Source organism: Pangasianodon hypophthalmus, chromosome 22 (assembly GCF_027358585.1).
Source record: "Pangasianodon hypophthalmus isolate fPanHyp1 chromosome 22, fPanHyp1.pri, whole genome shotgun sequence".
Taxonomy (NCBI): domain Eukaryota; kingdom Metazoa; phylum Chordata; class Actinopteri; order Siluriformes; family Pangasiidae; genus Pangasianodon; species Pangasianodon hypophthalmus.
Window position 1 is genome coordinate 19987063 of NC_069731.1, and position 12171 is coordinate 19999233.

At 38.6% G+C, this 12171-nt stretch overlaps 2 protein-coding genes across 2 annotated transcripts; both read left to right on the forward strand.

Annotated features, from left to right (window-relative positions):
• Positions 1 to 1226: 1226 nt before the first annotated feature.
• On the forward strand, positions 1227 to 1748 carry LOC128317194 (putative keratin-associated protein 4-16). Its single transcript, XM_053227838.1, has one exon. It carries the CDS (start codon positions 1227 to 1229, stop codon positions 1746 to 1748), a length of 522 nt encoding a protein of 173 aa, XP_053083813.1.
• A 26-nt stretch (positions 1749 to 1774) lies between these two features.
• LOC113541258 (gamma-aminobutyric acid receptor subunit rho-3) lies at positions 1775 to 12094 on the forward strand. The gene is made up of 9 exons (XM_026938138.3): positions 1775 to 2182; positions 4364 to 4476; positions 7551 to 7618; positions 7707 to 7930; positions 8559 to 8641; positions 9824 to 9961; positions 10062 to 10214; positions 10905 to 11098; positions 11471 to 12094. Exons 1-9 carry the CDS (start codon positions 2043 to 2045, stop codon positions 11771 to 11773), a joined length of 1416 nt encoding a protein of 471 aa, XP_026793939.1. The 5' UTR covers positions 1775 to 2042; the 3' UTR covers positions 11774 to 12094.
• The last annotated feature ends 77 nt before the right edge of the window (positions 12095 to 12171 follow it).

The window sequence follows — 12171 nt, forward strand, 5'->3', positions numbered from 1 at the left end:
TTGACAGGAAAGAACAAACGGAGAAAAATGAAAAATACACAGAGATGATGTAATTATGAAGAAACCGTGTACTCATAATGTACACTCCATGAAGTGTGCCAGATGTGTAATCTGTTATAACTTGCTTCACATCTGTAAAGTCTAAATCATCTTTTCTGAGCTGAACACGGGGTTAAAGGTCAAAGGGCAGGATTACATCACCACCTACTCATTGCTTTTTCGCTTCCAACCCGAACTAAAGCCTCGTTCTGCTCTTCTTTGTGTGTCTTTCTTCTTTGTGTGTCTTTGTGAATGTGAGTGCCAAAACTTCTGCACATATTTACAAGTTTACAGTTTTATAAACCTGACTAAATCCTCTGGTAATCATTATTTAATAAACTAAGATATTTTTAGATTAAAAGTTTAAATAAAAATATTTATAAGTTTTATACGGAAAATTCATAACCCCTTCAAACTAATAGGAAATGTGTGAGTGTGATGATGTACGAGGTTTACAAACATTTTTACAGCTTGTTAATAGAATAGAGTTCATGAATTTTGGCACAAGAAATGAAAAAAAGCTGAAATTTACTCAAGATTCAAGAGAGGAAAAGAAAAAAGCGAAGTAAGAAACCTTTTAAAAAGAACATTTTTTTTTATTAAAAATTAAGGAAAAAAGAGAAAAAAGAATGAAAGAAAGGGAAGAGAAAGGAAAAATTAAGAAGAAGAAAAACTGCACAAATGAGAAAGAAGAGAAAAGAGGAAAAAAGAAAGAAAAGGAAGATTAGAAAAAAGAAAAATTGCTGGTAAATTGCTGTGGTGTAAGAGGAATAAAACACTTAGAGACATGCGGTTATGGGAAAATAATCAACTCCAGGGTGTTAACAGTAACTCTGCTTCATCTGCTTCATTTTCTTTATTTTCTTTATTTCTTTATGGTGTGTGTGTGTGTGTGTGTGTGTGTGTGTGTGTGTGTGTGTGTGTGTGTGTGTGCACGTATGTGGTACACAGTATTCACTGTCCCTAAACTGAACTAACACACATTTGGTCCTGTTCTATGAAAATCCTGATTAGAGGCAGCACTGTGTGTGTGTGTGTGTTTCTGTGTGCGTGTGTGTGTGCGTGTGTGTATGTGTGTGTGTGTGTGTGTGGTCCCTGGGCTGTTTGTAGGTTACAGAAAGATTTCAGTGGCCCGACATAAGAGGATTTCAGGATGGAATTAATTCCAATCTTTCATTACTGTGAGAATGAAATCGTATTGTTGTGAGTCATGCGAGTGTCCGGAGTGTGAGCGTCTGGAGTGTGAGTGTCCGGAGTGTGAGCGTCCGGAGTGTGATCATCTGGAGTGTGAGTGTCCAGAGTGTGATCGTTGGGAGTGTGAGCATCTGGAGTGTGATCATCTGGAGTGTGAGCGTCCGGAGTGTGATCATCTGGAGTGTGATCATCTGGAGTGTGAGTGTCCGGAGTGTGATCATCTGGAGTGTGATCATCTGGTGTGTGAGTGTCCGGAGTGTGATCGTTGGGAGTGCGAGCATCCGGAGTACGAGTGTCCGAAGTGTGAGCGTCCGGAGAGTGAGCGTCCGGAGTGTGAGTGTCTGGAGTGTGATCATCTGGAGTGTGAGCATCTGGAGTGTGATCATCTGGAGTGTGAGCATCTGGAGTGTGATCATCTGGAGTGTGAGTGTCCGGAGTGTGAGCGTCCGGAGTGTGATCGTTGGGAGTGTGAGTGTCTGGAGTGTGAGTGTCCGGAGTGTGATCTTCCAGAGTGAACCACAGAGCGAGCCACAGACCTGCCGGAAGCTCCGAGACGACAGATGTCGAGAAGCTCAGATTCAGTCTGAAAAGACGAGTCACGCATGCTGATCGGCTTTCTCACTGATCTTTTTGCATCGACATTTCTGCATCTCTCTAGATGAAACTAGATTAAACTAGTTTTTTTGGGGTCAGGTGATGGCCGAGACGGGGCACCAGAACCACGCTGACCTTCCCGAGCGTCTCTGGAAGACGGTGACACGACCTGAAGGTTCTGAAGAAAAGGAGAAGGTCCAGACTTCGGCTTGAGCATGAGGTTGATTCTGTTGAGCCTGAGGGTGCTGTGTTTGGCCTGCTTGTGGCCCGTCACGCTGCTTAACCACCGCCACCCAAACCGCAGGAAGAACAAGGACGTGTACCTGGGAGAACACGCCAAGAACAAACACCTGGGGTAAATCTGGGGAGATCTGGGGACAAAACTGCTTCTTTTATTTTATATGTAAATCTCCTTGTGTTTTTCTTCTCACTCTATTCTAGTCTTTGCTCTGAAATCATGAAATTGTGAGTAATTACAGAGGTTTCATTTATTTATTTATCTACTTTACTAAAGCAACTCAAGTCAGTTAAGGAAGGGGGTGTTGATGGTCGGTTAAAATGTTATTTCCTTCGTGGTTTCGATCTCGGCTTTATGCAGTGACGGTTTCTGATCCTCGTCCCTGCTAATTAGCCCTCAGACGAGGAGGGGAGCCTAAAACCTTCTGCTTTTAATCTGCACTTTACATGGCGGCGCAAAGGAACATTAAAAAACACACAGACTTAAAATGCCTTAGAATCACTGACATGTGTGTTAATTAGAGATCCAGATGATTATGGAATCCAAAAAATGCGACTCGGTAACATTTTATTTAGTGTTTTTGGCTCCTCAAACCATTTTTTAGTTTTTTTTTCTTTTTTGTTGCACTCGAAAATGCACTAAAACCTCCAACATAAACACCATTAAAACACGTTATCCCACAGCGCTGGATTGTGATTGGTCAGAAGGTGTTGATTAGTTTTCTATAACAGCAGCTCTGACAGTAGTGCAACTCGTTCTAATACATTATTGTTTCTATTACTTAAAAAAATCTATAAGAGACATTTATTTACCATGTGTGCATGTCTGTCTTATAACAGGAACAACATTAAAAGTAACTATAAATCGATAAAAAGTAAAAAGTGATTTGTTAGTAAATTGCTGTGGTATGAGAGGAATAAAACACTTGGGGATGTGCTGTTTTAGGAAAATGATCAGGGTGTTAACATTAACTATACTTCATCACATCACCCCACTGTTGATTATTTTCCTATAATAGAACAACACACAGAGTTTTATTCCTTCTAAAGAGAGAGAAGAGAAAAAAGAAGGAAAGAAAAAATAGAAAGTGAACAATAAAAACAACTGAAGAATTCTAAAAGGAGAGAAAAAAGAAGGAAAGAAAAGGAAGAGGTGAAAAATAAAAAAGAAAAGAAAACAATGAGAGAAGATAGACCAATAGACCAGGTAAGAAAAGGAAGTGAAAGAATAAAAAGAAAAAAGTAAAAAGGAGAGAAAAAAAACAGAAGAAAACAGGAAAATAAACAAAAGAGCAAAAAATATTATGCGTGTGTCAGTGAATTATGCCATGATAACTAGAAAAATAAAACGAATAATCTACACATTGTCGTGCACAGAGACATGAAACTTCAACGTTCTTCAGTGTTTCTTCTCTGAAAGCAGCACGGCTGTAAATGTCCTGCTCGCTCTGCAGCACACTGAGGGAAAGATGACTTTAGGGCTCGTATCACAGCAACGCTTATTTTAGTGTTTGTTTTGCAGCAGCTGCTTTACCTCCTGGTAACGGCCCGGCTTTATCTGTCGCTCGGAGAGAATCCTGTTCACTTACGCAACCTGATAAACACAGCCCTAAATGGAAGCTCCTTCATTTCTCGAGATCCAGATCATAATACTTGGTATGCAAACACAACTGAGTGCTATAAATGTAACAGAGTCGTTCCCTCACCAGCCTCATTTTTACCTCATTTTAAAAATGCAGCTTTTCATGTTACAGAGAAACCGCAAAGGAGCGTAAACTCCTCTGTCCTGAAGACGTCGGAAAAGTTACAGCTTTACCTCTGACTGTTACAAAGCGCTGACACTGGAGACTCCTTCCAGAAATGATAAAGACATAAACGTCTCCTTTCAGAAAACTTAGACGTATCAACGCTCACACACATTTTTTAAACATTTAACCAAGTCCCAGTGAACGAGCTGTTACTATAGAAACGATAATGTATTGGATTAATATTAATATAAACCTGTGATCTGCAGCCGCATTACTGTCAGAGCTGCTGTTATAGAGAATTAATCAACACCTTCTGACCAATCACAATCCAGAATTCAGCAGCGCTGTGTTGTACAGTATTAATTTGTAAAGTCTAAATGAAAAATATAAGAAGTAAATTTACAAATTCAGTAGAATGATCATTAAATGTAGTAATAAAGTGTAGTTACTTTACTCTGTACAACTTCAGTAAGAATAATTCCAGCTTGTGTTTAGGTGGATTACGTTTCATCGCTTTAATCCCTGACCCCTTTTTTCTCTCTCACACCTAGCCGGATTGACTACAGGCTAAAAAAGCAGGACAGCACCAAGTCGCTCCTGATCAAAACCGAGCAGCTGCTGAGGATCGAGGAACACGACTTTGCCATGCGACCGGGATTCGGAGGTCAGAATCCACGACAAGAACTCCTCTGAGACTTCACTGATTGTCTCCGATTTCCATCATCATGCTTTTCATTTCACAAGCAACACAAAAAACTGGTCAAAAGCCAAACGTTATAACCCAAATGTCCTAAATTTAGAGCTGACCCAGATTCTGTGCCACACAATTCAGACAACAGATACCTGAGTCACAGATGTACGTTCATGGGTGTTAATCTGGATTATGGTTCAGGTTTGTTAAAGCAGGAGCAGCAGAGAAAAAAAAGAACCATTTAATTTCAGGTTAGAGAAGAAGTAAAAGGAGTAGAAACACAATTTCCAGCACATCTCCACTCCCTTCGGTTTGTTTCTCCATAAACGTTCTATTTAGAACCCTATAACAGAGTGTGTCTCAGTTAGAAAGAGCTCTGAGACGTGAAGAACTCTCAAATATTCAAAGAACCACTGAGGAACCCTTTATTCCAAGTGAATATGAGGATGTTATGACATTTAAATCGGACAAATCTGATTGGTCAGAAGGTGTTCAATAGCAGACGATCCACATAAAACTTAGTAAAAAACAATAAAAAGATAAACTTGTTGACATTTAACAAATAAAAATGTATTACTGTTGATATGGGGAAGTTTTCTGTAAGGAGATGTTTATTAGATGATTAATATTTATGGAAGGAGTCTCCAGTGTCAGCCCTTTGTAACAGGTAAAGTCTAACTAAGTTTTCTGAAATCTTCAGGACAGAGGAGTTTACACTTTGAGGTTTCTTGGTCATGTGTTTATTTTATCTTATTAACTTCACAAGAGAGAATAAAGAGAGGCTGGTGAGGGAACGTCTGTTTATAGCTGCTATAACTGAAGTGAGAACTTGTTTCATGGATGTTCCACAACATTTAGCAGAAAAATAAACTGACAAAAAATATGTTGTGGTATTCTTTAATAAATAAAAATTGTAATCATTGATAAATTTCTGTGCTATATGATTAATAAAACACTCTGGGATCTGCTGTTATACGATTCAACTTCATGGTGTTAACAGTAACTCCCGTTGTGTTTTATTTCTTACCAAATGTATCACGTAACAAGACAACAATACGACAAAAACTGAACCAAAGGAAAGAGTTGAAAACAATAGAAAAGGAAATATTTATCAACGATCATGGTTGTGAAAGTGAAACCCAACACATTAAATTTCTTTGTATTCTTTATTTTGTCCTTAGGGCGCACAAACTTTTGCACTCACCTGTAATATAATAATAAGAAACTCCCTCTACATTTTTTCCCTCACATTTTTTCCCCATCCGGTGAGCTGAAGGATTTTCCCCAAAGCTGTCATGATCCTGTTGTGTAAATCAGAGCTCCAGTGCTTTTCATCTTCCCCGCTGTGTGTTTGAAGTTTCAGGCTCGTGTTCTTCAGACACCTCACCACCAGGCTCCACAAACCAGCACACTTACACGGCTCTAATTGAAAACAGAGCTGTCTGCTGAGGAGCTGATTAAAAACCTTTAGAAGTTTACAACTCAAGCTTTACTTGTTCTCCCACTGACACGCCTTCTCGCTGCCAGGTCCACAAATACGCACTTCCCACCATCACCACAACCTCAAACCACAAACCGTCTCCGTCTTTAACCGGTACCAGATGTGAACGTCTTGAGCAGCACAGCTGCCTTTAGCTCTGTGGACCACTACACTGTACGATTAGTGTCTAGACATGTGTGAGCTGTTATAGTTGTATACAAGAGTCTTGTAAAGAACGTGTAAAATGTGTAAAAGGAGAAGAAGTTGTGGTAAGAGACATGTTTATTAAGAAATTTAGCTTTTTTTCTTGTTTTGGAATGATTATTCTGACAGTGTTACTGCGTCATCTATAAAAAAATAAATATATTTTTACTATTTTGATTTTAATCCCTTAAACATAGAAACAGTTTTAGTTGTAGATGAGGGAAACATGATTTCTTGACTTCTTTTTATTCTTACATTTAGCCAAAATCTATTTTTTTAAAAATCAATTTAATACACAGACTTAAAGTAAAAGTCACGTAAAGTGCAATATGGTGTCCCACAAAGTTCAGTATTAGACCCACTATTATTCTCCCTTTATATCAAAGTGCTGCTGATTTCTGGATTCTGATTGGTCCGAAGGCGTTGATTAATTCTTTCTCACAGGTTTATATGAATGCGCTTTTTCTAATATGTTATCGTTGCTATAGTAACAGCTCGTTCACAGGGTCGTGTACAGTGAATGCTCCACATAAAGGGATTAAAAACGTGTGTAATCATTGATATGAAGTTTTCTGTAAAGAGAGCTTTATTTAACTCCTTATTTATGGAAGGAGTCTCCAGTGCCAGTGCTATGTAACAGTCTGAGGTAAAGCTGTAAAGAAAAAAAGAGAGGCTGGAGAGGGAACAAACATTTATAGCTGCTATAACGTAAGTGAGAACTTTACTTATTTCTCACAGGTTCCACAATATTAAATGTAACTATAAACAGACAAAAAAAGTACGATGTGTTGTGCTTTAATAAACAAAACATTGTAGTCACTGGCAAATTGTGGTACAAGAGGAATAAAACACTCATGAATTTGCTGTTATAGGAAAGGAATCAGTTTCAGGGTGATAATAGTAACACTGCTTCAGCGCTGCCACACACACACACACACACACACACACACACACACACATACACAAATGTAATTAGATGACTAGAAGCTTCTCCTAAAATCTGATGAAATAAATACTGATATTGCGTATTAAGTCTGGCTGCAGTAAGGTTTCACCGATTTCACTCTAGAGCTTTAAAACCAAAGTCGTAAAAGTCGTAAATGAAAATCTTTTTAAACAAGCCTGTCACAACTGTATCAGAAACCTAGCGTTTTGACCTTTAGCCTACATTTAGGTGTGTATTTCAACATGTCAGACATCACATTGTAGCCTCTCATACAAAGACCCTCGAAACAATACTTCTGCTTCTCCTATTTCACGGACAGCGAGTTTCACACGTTCTGTGCAGGTGGAGAAAGCGCAGCCTTATTCACACTCTCTCGCTCTTTAGTCTTCCACACCTGCTTTGTTTTGTTTTCTCCAGGCTCTGCCATTCCCGTGGGCATCGACGTACAGGTGGAGAGTTTAGACAGCATCTCAGAGGTCAACATGGTAAACACGTCATCGTTTTATCGAACATCTGGATCCGTGACTCTGGATCTGAATGCTGGTGTGAGTATGGTTCCTGTTTGTTCTTCAGGACTTCACCATGACTCTCTACCTGAGGCACTACTGGAAAGACGAGCGTCTGGCTTTTCCCTCTCTTAACAACCTGAGCCGCACGTTCGACGCCCGGCTGGTGAAGAAGATCTGGGTGCCTGATGTCTTCTTTGTCCACTCAAAGCGCTCGTTCATTCATGACACCACCATGGAGAACATCATGCTGAGGGTTTACCCAGACGGCAACGTTCTTTATAGCGTCAGGTGACCTCTTGTGTTTGGGAGACGTTTTCATGCACAGAATGAATTCTCTGAGTCCTCTCTTTTCGTGATAAAGGATATGAAAATGTGAAGCTAGAGTGTAATTTATTTATATTTTAATTAATGTAATGTGCCTAATTAAAATGAACTGATGAATTTAATGGGTAAAAGGGTAAATATAACAATTACAATTTCGGCGATAACAGTTTCACGAATGCACCAAATGCAACTCTGAAGTCATTTAATGCTACGACATGCTTTTTTTTTTTACACATTTTGCTCCTTCAAATAAATTTCTTCACTCACAGCATGAATTTGGACATTTGGACAATTAATTTCATGTTTCACAAAATGGATCTTGTGGCACAAAATTCATTTTGTAAATTCATTTACTGTAACGAAATCGATCCTGTCAGACACAAAATGAATTTGGTTTTGCAGAATTAACTTTGTGACGCAGAATTTTGTGAGGTATAAAGTACTACATCGTACCTTTGGCACCACATGAAGTGCCACATTTATAGTGTTAATGTTCCTGCTGTGTGAAATGTTTTGTGTTAGCTGTTGGAGGAAAGCAGGGTGCTGATCTGAAAGATTTGATTTTAAAAACTGAATTTATCTCCTGGTGCAGGATAACAGTGACGGCTCAGTGCTCCATGGACTTCAGCAGTTTTCCTCTGGACACTCAGAACTGTTCTCTGGAGCTGGAGAGCTGTGAGTGTTTGCCTTCGTCATAATTAAAATCAAACACCATTTTAATGCTATAATCAACAGAATAATCTTGATGAAACATCTACCATGTATGCTGTGTTAAATAAAGCACTAGTCCAGAATTTTTAACCTCATTTCTAACCACAGATGAAAATTTCAACACTGAGAAAAGAAAGGAACAGAAAACGTGTTTACGGAAAACTCACTTATAAGGGCAGATGTTGAATTTTTTCAATAAACATTTTAATATGTGTCTATTTTAAAAACTACAACAGTGACGATCTTCAGATGAGATACACATGAGAGAGAATTTTAAAACCGTTCTTATGGACATTTCCAAGTTTCCAACGCCGGAGAGATGTAGTAAAACGTAGCTCCGGTTACTCCACACATTCCTGAAGGTTCTGTAGCATCCAAACGCCATCAGAGTCACACAACACCACAACTTCTTTCCTTTAAAAAAGTAGTTCCATCTGTGAAAAGACCAGTTTGACAGATTTAAAGCTTCATTTATATAAAAACACCTTAAACTGATGGAGTTCAGCATCTGCCTTTAGACTTCTGTTATTAATGAACTTGGCATAAACGACAGATACAGTCTGACTTTAATGACTTTAATATTATATAATGTTAATAATACTGAATAATACTGAATATGTAGAAAACTAATCAAGCTGTAGGGAAAATGTAAGGATAGGATCGGCATCCCGCTTTTTGGCGATTGGTTTTCTTGCTTGGAAGCCGACAAAAGTATTTGAATATGGATTTTGTGGATAATTGAAATTATACTATTATTTGAATTATACTGAATTTACTTGCTATTTAATTAGAGCTCAGAGTGTCTACTTTTCCCTGGGAATCCCGGACACTTCACCTTTGGCATCATTTACAAAAAATCGATTTGAATTTTTCAAATTTGTATTCTGAGTTATGTTTTTTAAAGGCAAATCTTACCTCTAAAAAGTTCAAAACAAAGAACTAACATTGGCAAAAAAAATGTAATTTTATTAAACACACCAGAAGAATTTGATTTAATGTGATGTGTGTGTAATTAATATATCTAAAATTCATATTCAAATACTTTTCTCCAAAATTCACACCAAAATAGCCCTTTGGTAATTTCTTGGTAAGTTCTAATTACAGGTTCTACTTTATTCTAATAAAACCTCATTTGTTATCATGCAGATGCTTATAATGAAAACGACCTCATGCTGTACTGGAAGAACGGAAACGACTCTCTAAGAACCGATGAGATTGTTCTCTCGCAGTTCTTTATAGAAGAGTTTAACCCTTCCAATGGCCTGGCTTTCTACAGCAGTACCGGTACTGTTTGTGTTTTTTCTTAACTTCCTTTCGGGACTGCTCATATTTCCTTTATTGAAAGTCCTGAGTAACAGCCAGCTTTGTCTCCGTTTCCTCTCAGGCTGGTACAACAGACTCTACATCAACTTCATCCTCAGGAGACACATTTTCTTCTTCATGCTGCAGACCTACTTTCCGACAATGTTAATGGTCGTGCTCTCCTGGGTGTCCTTTTGGATCGACAGACGGGCGGTGCCTGCTCGCGTCTCACTCGGTACCACACACACACACACACACACACACACACACACACACACACACACACACACACAGTTGTGTTTGGACTCTCACTTTGATTGCTCTGAGGCCTACACTAAACCCAATGCTGCTACTTTACCTGAACTCATAAATACTAATAGTTCCAGCAAACTGACCCATGTGCTTGGACAGATACTGCAACAGAACCGATAAATGTATAGAAAAAAAATTGGCTTTTATAGCAGATATTCTGTTGCAGCCAATCACATGCATTTATGCAAATTATTTAGCTAAAGGCAACTCATCATGGAAAGGATTTTCATAGACATTCATAGATTTTTTTTTTATTGAACCTCTCTGGTGTGATTAGTGAAGTAAAGATATCTCTTGTTAAAAAAGTTGAAAAGAACAAAATGTTTAAAGATAAATGGACTGAAAAGTGTGATTTTTAAAATTTAAAACAAACGTCTCATCTGCTCAGACTGCATGGCTCTAGTTAAAAGTAATAAAATGAAGCACCACTGGGGAACTAAACTAATTAAAATTTATAGCTTTTTTATTTATAGCCATAAATGAATCACAGATGCTTAAGCATTAAAAAGGTTACCGTTGTCGTCATTCAGTCGTTAGTTGCTCAACCTTTGTCCATAAAGAATTTTATAGAACTGGACTTTCACAAGTCCTTTTTTTTTTTGGTCCAATCCAGGAATCACCACCGTCTTGACCATGTCGACCATCATCACGGGCGTGTCGGCATCCATGCCCCAGGTGTCCTATGTAAAAGCGGTGGATATCTACCTGTGGGTCAGCTTCCTGTTTGTCTTCCTGTCGGTCATCGAGTACGCTGCTGTTAACTACTTCACCACTGTGGAAGAAATGAAGAAGATGAAGAAGGGAAAGGTTCGAGATCTCCTCTTTCAGTCATTCAGCAGTTTAATGTTGCATATTAATTAGCTTCCTTTAAGCTTCACTTGACGCTTTGCTAACATTCACTGATTTATTTCTGAGTGAACACAATTAGTGGGTGTGGCTTTATGAAAGGTCTATAATCTTTACATGTTAATGCAGTTAATTGTAAAGTGTCAATTTCAGATTTATTTAGAAGTGGCTATAATTAGTGGGCGGGGCTTTGTGAAGGGTCTATGATCAGATGTATATGTTTTTTGTCGCCCTCTGCTGGTGAAAAAGTCACATGTCGGCTTTAACCTTCTTGCAGGTGTGAACATCACATCCTAAGGAATTTTTGTAATGGTGCTTCCTTCCTGTCCGTAGCTCTCCAGATTCGACGCTTCCCAGGCCATGGCCTTCGATGGCTGTTTCCATGACAACGATATCGAGCTCAGCACCTTCCCTCAGCTGACAGACCTCGGCGTGGAACCTCCCGTGTCCTCGCAGAACTCCAGCGTACCCGAGGCTCCTCCTGCACTGGGCACACGACTGCGGAAAACACAGCCTCTGTGCTTCCACCTCCAGCTGCTCATGAGCAACAGCTACATGATCGACTCGTACTCCAGGATCCTGTTTCCTCTCGCCTACCTCACCTTTAACATCATCTACTGGAGCATCTACACCTGATCCTCAAACAGAACCTGAAATCAGGAGAAAAACTGATCAGGATGCTTCTTTCACACAAATGTGAATCATGATGATTAGTTTATGTCAGAATAGTCTTGTGACATCATGTGAGTTCATGGAAGGAGTCTCCAGTGTCACTATTACTTAATTTTTCTGACATCTTCAGGACAAAGGAGTTTATTTTCCTCAATATTGATTGTTAATGTAGTTAACATCAGTTAAAATGGTCCTTGTTTATCAAAGCAAATATATGTTTTAAAAATACATATAATTAGTAAAAATGGTCTACAATGGGTCTTAGTTGAAGTAGGACTTTGAGAGTTAAATATTATTTGTAAATATTATCTGAAAATTTTCATTTTTAATAGATTTATTCAAAACACATCTCCAACAAATTG

Bases quoted from the DNA above. Each gene is read 5' to 3' on its own strand.
- LOC128317194 (XM_053227838.1), top strand. From the start codon at position 1,227: ATGAAATCGTATTGTTGTGAGTCATGCGAGTGTCCGGAGTGTGAGCGT.
- LOC113541258 (XM_026938138.3), top strand. From the start codon at position 2,043: ATGAGGTTGATTCTGTTGAGCCTGAGGGTGCTGTGTTTGGCCTGCTTG. The intron at 4,477-7,550 runs GTCAGAATCCAC...TGTTTTCTCCAG, and splicing joins CATGCGACCGGGATTCGGAG to GCTCTGCCATTCCCGTGGGC. The intron at 8,642-9,823 runs GTGAGTGTTTGC...GTTATCATGCAG, and splicing joins TTCTCTGGAGCTGGAGAGCT to ATGCTTATAATGAAAACGAC.